General features: G+C 40.5%; 1 protein-coding gene across 3 annotated transcripts in view; it reads left to right on the top strand.

The window, feature by feature from the left end:
- PRRG3 (proline rich and Gla domain 3) overlaps positions 1-13,515 on the top strand; it is a 47,814-nt gene extending 34,299 nt beyond the window's left edge. For all 3 annotated transcript variants that reach the window (XM_053698937.1, XM_053698939.1, XM_053698940.1), the window contains 2 exons: positions 11,253-11,413; positions 12,654-13,515. In XM_053698937.1, the coding sequence (XP_053554912.1) occupies positions 11,253-11,413; positions 12,654-13,133 (641 nt within the window). In that variant the 3' untranslated portion in view covers positions 13,134-13,515. The remainder of the gene's footprint in view (positions 1-11,252; positions 11,414-12,653) is intronic.
- Positions 13,516-16,892: the final 3,377 nt, after the last annotated feature.

Below are 16,892 nucleotides of genomic sequence, written 5' to 3'. Positions count from 1 at the left end.
TCCTGGTAGGAATGTATATCCCATACGTCACTAGCTCATGGACTCTTGCTAATATGAAAGAAATGAATTTATCAGGTAAGTTCTTACATAAATTATGTTTTTTCTACCTTAGAAGTACTGTTCTGACACCAATCTTTCGTCCGCCTGACATTTTCTAAACTTTGATTGACAGTTGCGAGCGATATTATAGTCCAATCAGCTGTTTCCCCTTCAGGGGTTTAGCCCATCCATTCCTACGTCACTCGATGACTGAGCGCATGCGTCGGACTAAACTTAACCTACTTCCACCCGTGCTCGTTCGTGAGTCGCGCATACTCAGTGCTTGCTCTGTAGCGATTGCTTTGTTTTGTTTCATAATAACAATTGCAACGATCGGCGCAGCAAGTGAGTGTTATTAACGTAATATGTATTTACATCTGTAAGGTCTTTATTTATGAATAAATAGTTACTATTTAAACTTTGTATCGGGCAGTGGGGGAAGTGGCGCATGCGCATACGAAATCCACTCTGTGAACGCGCATTGAGCAGACGTAAGCAGAGGGGTGAGACCGCTCGCTGAAATAAGAGATAGAAACACGGAAGTGGCATGGGGGAGGAGAATTGAATAAAACGGTAGGAAATATAAACTTAGGATTGCATGTAAACTACATAATAAAACACAAAATAAAGTTAGCGACTACCTTCTGGTTAATTATTACATTGATTATATGATTTCAATAGCCCTAAACTTTACCTTACCTTTAACCAGCATGGGTTATATTAATATACTTTTTACCTCTGATAAGTTTGTATCTAAGCCTCTGCAGACATTTCCCTTATTTCAGTTTTTTTTTTTTTCTCCAACATTGGTGTGTCCGGTCCACGGCGTCATCCTTACTTGTGGGGAATATCTCTTCCCCAACAGGAAATGGCAAAGAGTCCCAGCAAAGCTGGCCATATAGTCCCTCCTAGGCTCCGCCCACCCTAGTCATTCTCTTTGCCGTTGCACAGGCAACATCTCCACGGAGATGGTTAAGAGTATGTGGTGTTTAGTTGTAGTTTTTTTATTCTACTATCAAGAGTTTGTTATTTTAAAATAGTGCTGGTATGTACTATTTACTCTGAAACAGAAAAAGATGAAGAATTCTGTTTGTGAGGAAGATGATTTTAGCAGACAGTAACTAAAGTCGTTTGCTGTTTCCACATAGGACTGTTGAGATGAAGTAACTTCAGTTGGGGGAAACAGTTAGCAGACTTTTCTGCTTACGGTATGACCAGCCATATTTCTAACAAGACTGTGTAATGCTGGAAGGCTGTCATTTCCCCTCATGGGGACCGGTAAGCCATTTTCTTAGTCTCAAACAGAATAAAGGGCTTAATATGGGCTATAAAACTGGTAGACACTTTTATGGGCAAAATCGATTGCTTTATTTGGGCATTTTATACATGTTTATGCTGGTAATTCACACTTATAAACTTGGGGAACGTTTTTTAACGTCAGGCACTGTGTTAGACAACTTTTCCAGTCAGGAAGGGCCTTCCCAGTTGTAGGCTGAGCCTCATTTTCGCGCCATTACTGCGCAGTTACTTTTGAGAGCAAGACATGCAGATGCATGTGTGAGGATCTGAAAGGGTTTGGAAAAGTTCCTAGAAGGCTTCATTTGGTATCGTATTCCCCCCTGGGTTTGGTAAAGTCGCAGCAAAGGCTGTAGCTGGGACTGTAGAGGGGTTAAAACTGTAACCTGCTCCGGTTTTGTTAATTTAAGGGTTAAAGCTCTGAAAATTGGTGTGCAATACTTTGAATGCTTTAAGACACGGTGGTGAAAATTTGGTAAATTTTGAACAATTCCTTCATATTTTTTCACATATTCAGTAATAAAGTGTGCTCTGTTTAAAATTTAAAGAGACAGTAACGGTTTTGTTTTAAAACGTTTTTCTCCTGTTAAGTGTGGTCAGTCCACGGGTCATCATTACTTCTGGGATATTAACTCCTCCCCAACAGGAAGTGCAAGAGGATCACCCAGCAGAGTTGCTATATAGCTCCTCCCCTCTACGTCACACCCAGTCATTCTCTTGCACCCAACTAATAGATAGGATGTGTGAGAGGACTGTGGGAACGCCAAGCTTCCTTGTTACGGGTCCAGATCCAGGGATCCGGGAGCAGTCCTGATAGATGTTTTGACAGCACCTTGGACCTTCAGGATGGCTTATGTGTTTCCACCCTTCCCAATGCTTCCTCGATTGATTGCCAGAATCAAACAGGAGAGAGCATCGGTGATTCTTATAGCGCCTGCGTGGCCACGCAGGACCTGGTATGCAGATCTAGTGGACATGTCATCCTGTCCACCTTGGTCTCTGCCTCTGAGACAGGACCTTCTAATTCAGGGTCCTTTCAAACATCAAAATCTAATTTCTCTGAAGCTGACTGCTTGGAAATTGAACGCTTGATTTTATCAAAGCGTGGTTTTTCGGAGTCAGTTATTGATACCTTAATACAGGCTAGGAAGCCTGTTACCAGAAAGATTTACCATAAAATATGGCGTAAATACTTACATTGGTGCGAATCCAAGAGTTACTCATGGAGTAAAGTTAGGATTCCTAGGATATTATCCTTTCTACAAGAAGGTTTAGAAAAGGGTTTATCTGCTAGTTCCTTAAAGGGACAGATCTCAGCTCTGTCCATTCTTTTACACAAGCGTCTGTCAGAAGTTCCAGACGTTCAGGCTTTTTGCCAGGCTTTGGCCAGGATTAAGCCTGTGTTTAAAACTGTTGCTCCACCATGGAGCTTAAATTTAGTTCTTAACGTTTTACAGGGTGTTCCGTTTGAACCCCTTCATTCCATTGATATCAAGCTGTTATCTTGGAAAGTTCTGTTTTTAATGGCTATTTCCTCGGCTCGGAGAGTCTCTGAGTTATCTGCTTTACATTGTCATTCTCCTTATCTGATTTTTCATTCAGACAAGGTAGTTCTGCGTACTAAACCTGGGTTCTTACCTAAGGTGGTCACTAACAGGAATATCAATCACGAGATTGTTGTTCCATCCTTGTGTCCTAATCCTTCTTCAAAGAAGGAACGTCTTCTACACAATCTGGATGTAGTCCGTGCTCTGAAATTTTATTTACAGGCAACTAAAGATTTTCGACAAACGTCTTCCCTGTTTGTCGTTTATTCTGGTCAGAGGAGAGGTCAAAAAGCTTCTGCTACCTCTCTCTCCTTTTGGCTTCGTAGCATAATACGTTTAGCTTATGAGACTGCTGGACAGCAGCCTCCTGAAAGAATTACAGCTCATTCTACTAGAGCTGTGGCTTCCACTTGGGCCTTTAAGAATGAGGCCTCTGTTGAACAGATTTGCAAGGCTGCAACTTGGTCTTCTCTTCATACTTTTTCCAAATTTTACAAATTTGACACTTTTGCTTCTGCGGAGGCTGTTTTTGGGAGAAAGGTTCTTCAGGCAGTGGTTCCTTCCGTATAAGATCCTGCCTGTCCCTCCCGTCATCCGTGTACTTTAGCTTTGGTATTGGTATCCCAGAAGTAATGATGACCCGTGGACTGACCACACTTAAAGGGACACTGTACCCAAAATTTTTCTTTTGTAATTCAGAAAGAGCATGCAAATTTAAGCAACTTTCTAATTTACTCCTATTATCAATTTTTCTTCGTTCTCTTGCTATCATTATTTGAAAAAGAAGGCATCTAAGCTTTTTTTTGGTTTCAGTACTCTGGACAGCAATTTTTTATTGGTGGATGAATTTATCCACCAATCAGCAAGGACAACCCAGGTTGTTCACCAAAAATGGGCCGGCATCTAAGCTTACATTCTTGCAATTCAAATAAAGATACCAAGAGAATGAAGAAAATTTGATAATAGGAGTAAATTAGAAAGTTGCTTAAAATTTCATTCTCAATCTGAATCACGAAAGAAAAATTTTGGGTACAGTGTCCCTTTAACAGGAGAAAACATAATTTATGCTTACCTGATAAATTCCTTTCTCCTGTAGTGTGGTCAGTCCACGGCCCGCCCTGTTTTTTATGGCAGGTCTAAATTTTTAAATTATACTCCAGTCACCACTGCACCCTTTAGCTTCTCCTTTCTCGTTGGTTCTCGGTCGAATGACTGGGTGTGACGTAGAGGGGAGGAGCTATATAGCAACTCTGCTGGGTGATCCTCTTGCACTTCCTGTTGGGGAGGAGTTAATATCCCAGAAGTAATGATGACCCGTGGACTGACCACACTACAGGAGAAAGGAATTTATCAGGTAAGCATAAATTATGTTTTTGTGCTTTATTGACAAGTTTAAGCCTGTTTAACATGTCTGTACCTTCAGATAAGCTCTATATGTATGAAAGTCAATGTGTCTCCCCCTTCAAAATTGTGTGATAATTGTGCCATAGCGTCCAAACAAAGTAAGGACAGTACTGCCACAGATAATGAAGTTGCCCAAGATGATTCATCAGATGAAGGGAGTAGACATGGTTCTACATCATCTCCTTCTGTGTCTATACCAGTTTTGCCCACGCAGGAGGCCGCTAGTACTTCTAGCGCGCCAATGCTTATTACTATGCAACAATTGACGGCAGTAATGGATAACTCCATAGCAAATATTTTATCCAAAATGCCTGCATATCAGAGAAAGCGTGATTGCTCTGTTTTAAACACTGAAGAGCAAGAGGGCGCTGATGATAATTGCTCTGTCATACCCTCACACCAATCTGAAGGGGCCATGAGGGAGATTTTGTCAGATGGGGAAATTTCAGATTCAGGAAAAATTTCTCAACATGCTGAACCTGATGTTGTGACATTTAAATTAGAGCATCTCCGCGCACTGCTTAAGGAGGTGTTATCTACTCTGGATGATTGTGACAACCTGGTCATTCCAGAAAAATTATGCAAGATGGACAAGTTCCTAGAGGTTCCGGTGCACCCCGACGCTTTTCCTATACCCAATGGGTGGCGGACATAGTGAATAAGGAGTGGGAGAAGCCCGGCATACCTTTTGTCCCCCCTCCTATATTTAAGAAATTATTTCCTATGGTCGACCCCAGAAAGGACTTATGGCAGACAGTCCCTAAGGTAGAGGGGGCAGTTTCTACTCTAAACAAGCGCACTACTATTCCTATCGAGGATAATTGTGCTTTCAAAGATCCTATGGATAAAAAATTGGAGGTTTTGCTTAAAAAGATTTTTGTACAGCAAGGTTACCTTCTGCAACCCATTTCGTGCATTGTTCCTGTCACTACAGCAGCGTGGTTCTGGTTCGAGGAACTAGAAAAGTCGCTCAGTAGAGAGACTCCATATGAGGAGGTTATGGACAGAGTTCACGCACTTAAGTTGGCTAATTCTTTTATTTTAGATGCCGCTTTGCAATTAGCTAGATTAGCGGCGAAAAATTCAGGGTTTGCAATTGTGGCGCGCAGAGCGCTTTGGCTAAAGTCTTGGTCAGCGGATGTATCATCCAAGACAAAATTGCTTAATATCCCCTTAAAGGGTAAAACTCTCTTTGGGCCAGAATTGAAAGAGATTATCTCAGACATCACTGGGGGAAAGGGCCACGCCCTCCCACAAGATAGGCCTTTCAAAGCCAAGAATAAGTCTAATTTTCGTTCCTTTCGTAATTTCAGGAATGGACTGGCCTTTAATTCTGCATCCTCTAAGCAAGAGGGTAATGCTTCACAGACCAAACCAGCCTGGAAACCGATGCAAGGCTGGAACAAGGGTAAGCAGGCCAAGAAACCTGCAACTGCTAACAAAACAGCATGAAGGAGTAGCCCCCGATCCGGGACCGGATCTAGTGGGGGCAGACTCTCTCTCTTTGCTCAGGCTTGGGCAAGAGATGTTCAGGATCCCTGGACGCTAGAAATAGTTTCTCAGGGTTATCTTCTGGAATTCAAGGAACTACCCCCAAGGGGAAGGTTTCACATATCTCACTTATCCTCAAACCAAATAAAGAGACAGGCATTCTTACATTGTGTAGAAGACCTGTTAAGGATGGGAGTGATACACCCAGTTCCAATGGCGGAACAAGGAATGGGATTTTACTCAAATCTGTTCGTAGTTCCCAAAAAAGAGGGAACCTTCAGACCAATTCTGGATTTAAAGATCCTAAACAAATTTCTCAGAGTACCATCGTTCAAAATGGAAACCATTCGAACGATTCTACCTACCATCCAGGAAGGTCAATTTATGACTACCGTGGATCTAAAGGATGCGTATCTACATATTCCTATCCACAAAGAACATCATCAGTTCCTAAGGTTCGCCTTTCTGGACAAACATTACCAGTTTGTGGCCCTCCCATTCGGGTTAGCCACTGCTCCAAGGATTTTCACAAAGGTACTCGGGTCCCTTCTAGCGGTTCTAAGACCGAGGGGCATTGCAGTAGTACCATACTTGGACGACATTCTAATACAAGCGTCGTCCCTTTCAAAGGCAAAGGCTCATACAGACATCGTTCTGGCCTTTCTCAGATCTCACGGATGGAAGGTGAACATAGAAAAAAGTTCTCTGTCTCCATCGACAAGAGTTCCCTTCTTTGGGAACAATAATAGATTCTTTAGAAATGAGGATTTTTCTGACAGATGTCAGAAAGTCAAAACTTCTAAGCGCTTGTCAAGTTCTTCATTCAGTTCCACGTCCTTCCATAGCTCAGTGCATGGAAGTAGTAGGGTTGATGGTTGCAGCAATGGACATAGTTCCTTTTGCGCGAATTCATCTAAGACCATTACAACTGTGCATGCTGAAACAGTGGAATGGGGACTATACAGACTTGTCTCCAGTGATTCAAGTAGATCAGAAGACCAGAGATTCACTCCGTTGGTGGATATCCCTGGACCACCTATCCCAGGGAATGAGCTTCCGCAGACCAGAGTGGGTCATCGTCACGACCGACGCCAGTCTAGTGGGCTGGGGCGCGGTCTGGGAATTCCTGAAAGCTCAGGGACTATGGTCTCGGGAAGACATTCTGGAACTAAGAGCGATATTCAATGCTCTCAGGGCTTGGCCTCAGCTAGCAAAGGCCAGATTCATAAGATTCCAATCGGACAACATGACGACTGTTGCTTATATCAATCATCAGGGGGGAACAAGGAGTTCCCTGGCGATGAAAGAAGTGACCAAAATAATACAATGGGCGGAGGATCACTCCTGCCACTTGTCTGCGATCCACATCCCAGGAGTGGAAAACTGGGAGGCGGATTATCTGAGTCGTCAGACTTTCCATCCGGGGGAGTGGGAACTCCACCCGGAGATGTTTGCCCAGTTGACCCAATTTTGGGGCATTCCAGACATGGATCTGATGGCGTCTCGTCAGAACTTCAAGGTTCCTTGCTACGGGTCCAGATCCAGGGATCCCAAGGCGACTCTAGTGGATGCACTAGTAGCGCCTTGGACCTTCAATCTAGCTTATGTGTTTCCACCGTTTCCTCTCATTCCCAGGCTGGTAGCCAGGATCAAGCAGGAGAGGGCCTCGGTGATCTTGATCGCTCCTGCGTGGCCACGCAGGACTTGGTATGCAGACCTGGTGAATATGTCATCGGCTCCACCATGGAAGCTTCTTTTGAGACAGGACCTTCTTGTACAGGGTCCATTCGAACATCCAAATCTAGTCTCCCTCCAGCTGACGGCTTGGAGATTGAACGCTTGATTCTATCAAAGCGTGGATTTTCAGATTCTGTGATAGATACTCTGGTTCAAGCCAGAAAACCGGTAACTAGAAAAATTTACCATAAAATATGGAAAAGATATATCTGCTGGTGTGAATCCAAGGGATTCCCATGGAATAAGATAAAGATTCCTAAGATCCTTTCCTTTCTACAAGAAAGTTTGGATAAAGGATTATCTGCGAGTTCTCTAAAGGGACAGATTTCTGCCTTATCTGTCTTACTACACAAACGACTGGCAGCTGTGCCAGATGTTCAAGCATTTGTTCAGGCTCTGGTTAGGATCAAGCCTGTTTACAGACCTTTGACTCCTCCCTGGAGTTTAAATCTAGTTCTTTCAGTTCTTCAAGGGGTTCCGTTTGAACCTTTACATTCCATAGATATTAAGTTGTTATCTTGGAAAGTTTTGTTTTTGGTTGCTATTTCTTCTGCTAGAAGAGTTTCTGAGTTATCTGCTCTGCAGTGTACTCCGCCCTATCTGGTGTTCCATTCAGATAAGGTTGTTTTGCGTACTAAGCCTGGTTTTCTTCCAAAGGTTGTTTCCAACAAAAATATTAACCAGGAGATAGTTGTACCTTCTTTGTGTCCGAATCCAGTTTCAAAGAAGGAACGTTTGCTACACAATTTAGATGTAGTCCGTGCTCTAAAATTCTACTTAGAAGCTACAAAAGAGTTCAGACAAACATCTTCTCTGTTTGTCGTCTATTCTGGTAAAAGGAGAGGTCAAAAAGCAACTTCTACCTCTCTTTCCTTTTGGCTTAAAAGCATCATCAGATTGGCTTATGAGACTGCCGGACGGCAGCCTCCTGAAAGAATCACAGCTCACTCCACTAGGGCTGTGGCTTCCACATGGGCCTTCAAGAACGAGGCTTCTGTTGATCAGATATGTAAGGCAGCGACTTGGTCTTCACTGCACACTTTTGCCAAATTTTACAAATTTGATACTTTTGCTTCTTCGGAGGCTATTTTTGGGAGAAAGGTTTTGCAAGCCGTGGTGCCTTCCGTTTAGGTAACCTGATTTGCTCCCTCCCTTCATCCGTGTCCTAAAGCTTTGGTATTGGTTCCCACAAGTAAGGATGACGCCGTGGACCGGACACACCAATGTTGGAGAAAACAGAATTTATGCTTACCTGATAAATTACTTTCTCCAACGGTGTGTCCGGTCCACGGCCCGCCCTGGTTTTTTAATCAGGCTTGATGAATTATTTTCTCTAACTACAGTCACCACTGCACCCTATGGTTTCTCCTACTTTTTCCTCCTGTCCGTCGGTCGAATGACTGGGGTGGGCGGAGCCTAGGAGGGACTATATGGCCAGCTTTGCTGGGACTCTTTGCCATTTCCTGTTGGGGAAGAGATATTCCCCACAAGTAAGGATGACGCCGTGGACCGGACACACCGTTGGAGAAAGTAATTTATCAGGTAAGCATAAATTCTGTTTTTTTTTTACCAGACTTGCATTTTAACCAATTAGTGCCGACTCATAAATAACTCTACAGGAGTGAGCACAATGTTATCTATATGGCACACGTGAACTAGCGCTGTCTAGCTGTGAAAATCTGTCAATGAGGTGGCCTATGAGGGCTTAGAAAGTAGCAAATAAACTGACCTAGGTTTAGCTTTCAACAAAGAATAGCAAGAGAATTACCAAAAGTAAATTGGAAAGTTGTTTAAAATTGCATGCCCTATCTGAATAATTTTTTTTTTTTACTAGACTGTCCCTTTTAAAAGGAAAGAGAAGATATAATCTGCTTGCCACTTTCATATTCCAACGAATATATCATATCACTGTATATTATTATTTGTTAGCAAAACATTGACGTTGTTGCAATGTAATTTCTTAGATAGTTTTTTTTTTTTTTTTCTCTGCATGTTGTTAAATTACTGCTTTTTAGTACATCAGAATATTATAACTGTTATTTTATGTATATTGTTCTACATGGTGTATGGCTACTTGATTTTATATACAGTGGATATAAAACGTCTACACACCCCTGTTAAAATGTCAGGTTTCTGTGATGTAAAAAAATGAGACAAAGATAAATCACTTAAGAACTTTTTCCCCCTTTTAATGTGACCTATAAACTGTACAACTTGATTGAAAAACAAACTGAAACTTCTAGGTGGAGGGAAGTAAAAAAAATAAAAATAAAAAAAAAATAATGTGGTTGCATAAGTGTGCACACCCTCTTATAACTGGGGATGTAGCTGTGTTAAGAATTAAGCAATCACATTCAAAATCATGTTAAATAGGAGTCATCACACACCTGCCATCATTTAAAATGCCTCTGATTAACCCCAAATAAAGTTCAGCTGTTCTAGTAGGTCTTTCCTGACATTTTCTTAGTCTCAACCTACAGCAAAAGCCATGGTTCGCAGAGAGCTTCCAAAGCGTCAGACGGATCTCATTGTTAAAAGGTGTCAGTCAGGAGAACGGTACAAAAGAATTTCCAAGGCATTAGATATACCATGGAACACGGTGAAGACAGTCATCATCAAGTGGAGAAAATATGGCGCAACAGTGACATTACCAAGTCCCCTCAAAATTGATGAAAAGACGAGAAGAAAACTGGTCTGGGAGGCTGCCAAGAGGCCTACAGCACCATTAAAGGAGCTGCAGCAATATCTGGCAAGTACTGGATGTGTGGTGCATGTGACAACAATCTCCAGTATTCTTCATATGTCTGGGCTATTGGGTAGAATGGCAAGACGGAAGCTTTTTCTTACAAAAAAAAACATCCAAGCCCAGTTAAATTTTGCAGAAACACATCTGAAGTCTCCCAAAAGCATGTCGCAAAAGGTGTTCTGGTTTGATGAAACCAAGATTAAACTTTTTGGCCATAATTCCAAAAGATATGTTTGTCGCAAAAACAACACTTCATATAACCAAAAGAACACCATACCCACAGTGCAGCATTTTGGTGGCAGCATCAAGCTTTGGGTCTGTTTTTTCTTCAGCTAGAACTGGGGCCATAGTCAAGGTAGAGGGAATAATGAACTGTTCCAAATACTAGACAATATTGGCACAAAACCTTCAGGCTTCTGCTAGAAAGCTGAACATGAAGAGAAACTTCATCTTTCAGTATGACAACGCCCAAAGCAGAAGAAGATTAAAGTTTTGGAATGGCCCAGTCAAAGCCCAGACCTGAATCCAATCGAAAATCTGTGGGGTGATCTTAAGTGGGCTGTGCAAAAGAGATGCCCTCACAATCTGACAGATTTGGAGGGTTTTTGCAAAGAAGAGTGGGCAAATCTTGCCAAGTCAAGATGTGCCATGCTGAAAAACTCATACCCAAAAAGACTGAGTGTTGTAATAAAATCAAAGGGTGCTTCAACAAAGTATTAGTTACACTTATGCAACCATATTATTTTAGTTTTTTATTTCTACTTCCCTCCACCTAAAAGATCTTAGGTTTGTTTTGCAATTGAGTTGTACAGTTTATAGGTCACATTAAAGGTGGTAAAAGTTCTGAAATGATTTATCTTTGTCTCATTTTTTTACATCACAGAAACCTGACATTTTAACAGGGGTGTGTAGACTTTTAATATCCACTGTACCTCAAATGGCTGTGTCTAGGTCTACTGCTATATATGACTTTTACGTTTTATTATTCTCAGTATTTCTTGGGCGCCAGAATGCACATACTCTCCTTAGACGTCTCCCTCGAGCAAATGGTTTCCTAGAGGAACTTCGTCAGGGAACAATTGAGAGGGAATGTATGGAGGAGGTCTGCAGCTATGAGGAGGTCAAGGAGGTGTATGAAAGCGAGGAGAAGACGGTGAGGAGATTGTTGTGGGGGGAGGAGCAGTCTTCATGTCTCATAGCTACTTAACTGTATCATCATGCAGATGACGGACTCCATGTCGCCATTTGTGGGAAGGAAACATTCCATTTTCTGGCACCTTACTTTCTCTTACCCTTTGGTTAAGTGACCTATCTCATGTATCCCTCCTGGCAGTGTCTCTCTCTCTGCTTTCAGACATTTTCATCTGGGAGTGAATAGAACTTTTGCTCCTTTAAGTCTATATGAGGATATGTAGCAGAGTTTACATTAGACAACACATGCCCTGTGTTACGTTTAGTTATCATGGGAACGGTAGACTGTTTGCATTCTATTGTCTGTGTCACATCAGAAAAGGAGATGACCATGTGTTGTAGCGTCTTTCTATTCATATTGCATTCATGTCTGTGCTGTTGTTGTCATCCTGTAGTAATGAAATGTCATATTCTGTAACTCTATTGTGTTTTCACTGTTTTACTTATTGGAAGTAGAAACAGCATGTATATATTTTTAATTCTGCATTAGTTTGCTAGTTGAGCATAAGAAAACACATCATATACAGGTGGCCCTCAGTTTACAACGGTTCAATTTGCACCGTTTCAGAATAACAACCTTTTTTTCAGTCATGTGACTGCTATTGAAAAGCATTGAGAAGCAGTACATTGATTAAAATAGCCAGTAGGTGGAGCTGTCCTCTTGTGTTGCAGCACAGATATGCAAGCCAAGCAAGCTGAGATGAATCAGTCCAGATTGGAATGCATAGAAAGAACTGTTTGCAGAAAAATGCAAGTAAAGTCTGTGTTGTGTGATTATTTTATTAGGTTTATAATGCTGTTTAGCAAATGTTTTTGTTCATTTAACTTAGTTTAATTATATATACTGTGTTGTGTGATTATTTTATTAGGTTTGTAATGCTGTTTATCTTTTAAAGTCTTCATTTCAAAGCTTTAAAAATAATGTATTAGGTGTTACTCATGCCAATTTTAAGAGGGGCCTGGAACCTAACTCCCTCACTTCCCATTGACTTACATTAAACTGGGTTTCAATTTACAACGGTTTCGATTTACAACCATTCCTTCTGGAATCTAACCCCGGCGTAAACTGAGGGCTACCTGTAATTCATCCTTTATCACACTGTGGGGGGATAAACTCTATTACTTATAGATCTTGCCTTTAAGGACTGAATAGCAAGTACTGTGTCCTCCTGTCTGTGTTAAGTTCTTACTGTTTCTTGCAGATGAAATTTTGGAGAGGCTATATAAACACTCTTTACTCTGTCCGTGACCCTGCTCAGTGGCCCCAGCGTTCTGACTCTGTGTTTGTGGTGCTTCCTCTGCTGGGATTGGCTCTTCTTTTCATCTTTGTCCTCTTTGTTATCTGGAGGTGTCAGTTGCACAAAGTCTCAGGCCCTCGGCCCTCCTATAACTCTCAGAGTCGTTTTCTGCAGAGCCGCTCCTCCCGCTCCCTTCCCAGAGTGATTGTTTACCGAGAGACATCTGCTCACCATCAGCAGGAGCTCTCTGCCACTAGGACCAGTTTTCATAATAATGTCACCTTGCGTCCCCCACAGCGCCCTCACACCAGTCTGAGCTCTTGCAGTCCTCCACCATCCTATGAGGAAGTGACAGGGACGCATGGCTCTGGAGAGATGCCAGCTGCTTCCTACTGTGACCCTCCCCCAAAATATGAAGATATTGTGGAAGATGCTGGCAAGTGAACTCCTTTGTTTTATTACACTGTAAACATCCCAATGTAACCAGCCAACAGCTTAAAAACTTTAGCTCCTGTTGCCACTTCCCCTATTACTTTGTAAGCCGTCTGCTTATTAGGGGAATGTCAGGCTGATTGGAAAAAATCATATTATAAAAAGGGGAAGTTGGATATTTTATGCTCACCCTGAAGGAAAGAAATCCTCACACTTTCTAAAAGGCTGGACAGTTACTGAGATTTGAGAGGTCGATAGAAAGACATTTTCAAAATGGGTGCACTATGCATTGTTGCTAATCTGTGGAATTTACAATCCATCTATGTACCCCAACAGCAGCTTTGCCTACAGGTTTACAAAGTAATAAAACGTCTACTTTGCACTATGTAAATAATTTTGTGTGTACCATTTTTGGAGATGGTCATGCTTAGTTTACTGCTGGAGTGTACTAAATTGTTTTCAAATAGTTCCTTTACCTTTATTTTGTCACTTAATTTTTTTTTGTCCGTTGAAACCACCACCTATGCTGAAATTTCAAATACCACAACATTCTCTATATAAAAAAAAAAAAACTATGCAAACAGCAGGTAACCGCAGTTATCAACTTCCTAGTAGACGTGGGGAGAGAGAGCTCAGGCCATTTAAAAGAGTGTTTCTTGAACTCTTATTAGCTGCCTGCACTGAGTACATTGTCCCTCTTAACACTGTACATTACCTGCACAGACAACACTGTATTTTTGTGTAATGTGTTTAATATTTGGACAGTTTCAGTCTATTTTAGGAGACCCTGTGACTGCAGATATCTAGGACACACACTGGCAGTGAAGTGGCAGACCTCCTCACTGTTGAGTATTGCGACTGTATTCTGTAGCCTTGGTATTTTTTTTTTTTTTTTATGTATTAAAACTATTAATTGCAAATAATCTAAATATGCACATTGAACGTTTTGGTTTTAATGCACTATAAGGTAACCCCTAGCTATGCTGTGACAGCCTATTCTAAGGTGACATTCTGACTACACATAACAGACTGCTAAATACCATCTACTCTACTATGCATACATATGTAAACAACCATCCAATTTACTTCTATTATCAATTTTGACTCATTCTCTTGGAAACCATTCTTGAAGAAGCAGCAATGCACTACTGGGAACTAGCTGAACACATTGGTTAGCCGATCACAAGGGGCATATATGGTCAGCCAACAATTAGTAGCTAGCTCCCAGCTTCCAAGCCTATCTATATACACTTTTCAACAAAGGAGACAAAGAGAACGAAGCAAATTAGGTAAAAGAAGTACATTGGAAAGTTGTTTAAATTTGTGTGATCTGTCGGAATCCTAAAATAAACTTTTTGAGTCCCTTTAATTCTAGGAATGAACCCACTAAGGAGTAATGCAGTGTTGTGTAGAAGGCAATGATCTGAATACAAAACTAGTGCGTCAAAAACGTACCTAAGCAAATTCCTGCTCGTTCTACAGTCTTTTGTGTAGATTATGCTGGCATGCAAAGGAGACATTTTCTGTAATTTATCAGTCTTATCCCAGACAGACAGACAGACAAATAGAGAAAAGACAAGGGACTATATTTGTTTCAGTCAATGTTTTTTGATAAATACTTATATACATTAATGCTTCTATCATACACAAGAGAGCTTAAACGTTTAGGATTTTACCATCATTCAAAAGAAAAGGAAAACATAAGGTGGTTTGAGGGACATCTATGTTGAAGCAAGAAGAGACTATCTTGGAGATTAAAGGAGATACATCACAGAAAAGGTATGAAAGAAATATTGTGAATTACTGAGGAAAATCATGTTAAGGTGTGATGTCAGTAACAATGAGTGGAAGGAGTCTAAAATGAAATGTGGCAATGACAAGACTGAACTATTGAAGAAGGAAAGAGTCATGTTATTCAAGAAGGATGCATTTATGAGAAGGTAAGAAATAAAGTTAGGGATAACCGCTGTGTACAAAAGGCATTTGTGTAAATGTAGGAGAGAGCCCATGTGAGATTACTGTTAGACATTGGAAAAAACAATGATAAGGTGCTTGGATATTTATATGGAAGCAAGAGAAGCTGGAGCCATGTATGAGTAGCCTGTAAAATGTGTGTGGGAAAGCAAAGCAAGTCATGAAAAGTATCAAAGCAAACATCTATGGTCTCTTGTGCGTGTAAAGTAAGACCAGGCATTGGCAAGTAAATCTACAATTCTTAATGATTATAGTCACTGTAAAATATACATATAATATGGTTTATTAAGAATTTTAGTACTTTAATATTTAATATTTTAAGTTACTCACACCATAATTACATTATTATTTTTCAATATTTAGCTCACATGAAGAATGTGTTGTCCTGTCAGACTTATGCGCTTGAACCCGACAGGAGTGCACCTAATTCTTCATATGTGCTAACTCAACACTGCATTAGCCCTAAAGCACGCAACTCGAGGCTCGTTGCACATATTTTACATTGTAAAATGTATATAAATAGATTTTTAGCTCAAAAAGGAAATCTCCTAATAGGTGGATATGACCATGAGGGTGCACCTTTATGTACTTAGAAGTAGTAGGCAAACACACTATGCACAAGCCTTATGTAAAATATTAACAATTTATTCGGTATACATAACGTATCTCCCTCCTTGTCTTTTGTGAGTCTGAGTTTGTCTTCATTTTCGATTTAATGTATGCCGAATAAATTATTATTTTATATAAGGCTTGTGCATAGTGTGTTTGCCTACTACTTCTAAGTACATAAAGGTGCACCCTCACGGTAATATCCACCTATTAGGAGATTGTCCTTCTTTTTGAGCTTACTTTCTACAGACCATTACAATGTGGTTAGCCTATCTGCCATTGTGGATTCCCGTGTATCAAATCTGCTTTATGCTGCTAGACGACAGCGTTCACTCTCTTGTGGACTAAAGGTAACCAGCACTATATCTCTAACCCCTATATTATGTATATAAATAGATGTAAAGGTAATCAGCACTATATCTCTAACCCCTATATTATGTATATAAATAGATGTAAAGGTAACCAGCACTATATCTCTAACCCCTATGTTATGTATATAAATAGATGTAAAGGTAACCAGCACTATATCTCTAACCCCTATATTATGTATATAAATAGATGTAAAGGTAATCAGCACTATATCTCTAACCCCTATGTTATGTATATAAATAGATGTAAAGGTAACCAGCACTATATCTCTAACCCCTATATTATGTATATAACCAGCACTATATCTCTAACCCCTATGTTATGTATATAAATAGATGTAAAGGTAACCAGCACTATATCTCTAACCCCTATATTATGTATATAAATAGATGTAAAGGTAATCAGCACTATATCTCTAACCCCTATGTTATGTATATAACCAGCACTATATCTCTAACCCCTATGTTATGTATATAAATAGATGTAAAGGTAACCAGCACTATATCTCTAACCCCTATATTATGTATATAAATAGATGTAAAGGTAACCAGCACTATATCTCTAACCCCTATGTTATGTATATAAATAGATGTAAAGGTAACCAGCACTATATCTCTAACCCCTATGTTATGTATATAAATAGATGTAAAGGTAACCAGCACTATATCTATAACCCCTATATTATGTATATAAATAGATGTAAAGGTAATCAGCACTATATCTCTAACCCCTATGTTATGTATATAAATAGATGTAAAGGTAACCAGCACTATATCTCTAACCCCTATGTTATGTATATAAATATATGTAAGGTAACCA

The sequence above is a fragment of the Bombina bombina genome, chromosome 1 (genome assembly GCF_027579735.1).
Source record: "Bombina bombina isolate aBomBom1 chromosome 1, aBomBom1.pri, whole genome shotgun sequence".
Classification (NCBI taxonomy): domain Eukaryota; kingdom Metazoa; phylum Chordata; class Amphibia; order Anura; family Bombinatoridae; genus Bombina; species Bombina bombina.
This window is presented reverse-complemented; position numbering and strand designations above follow the sequence as displayed.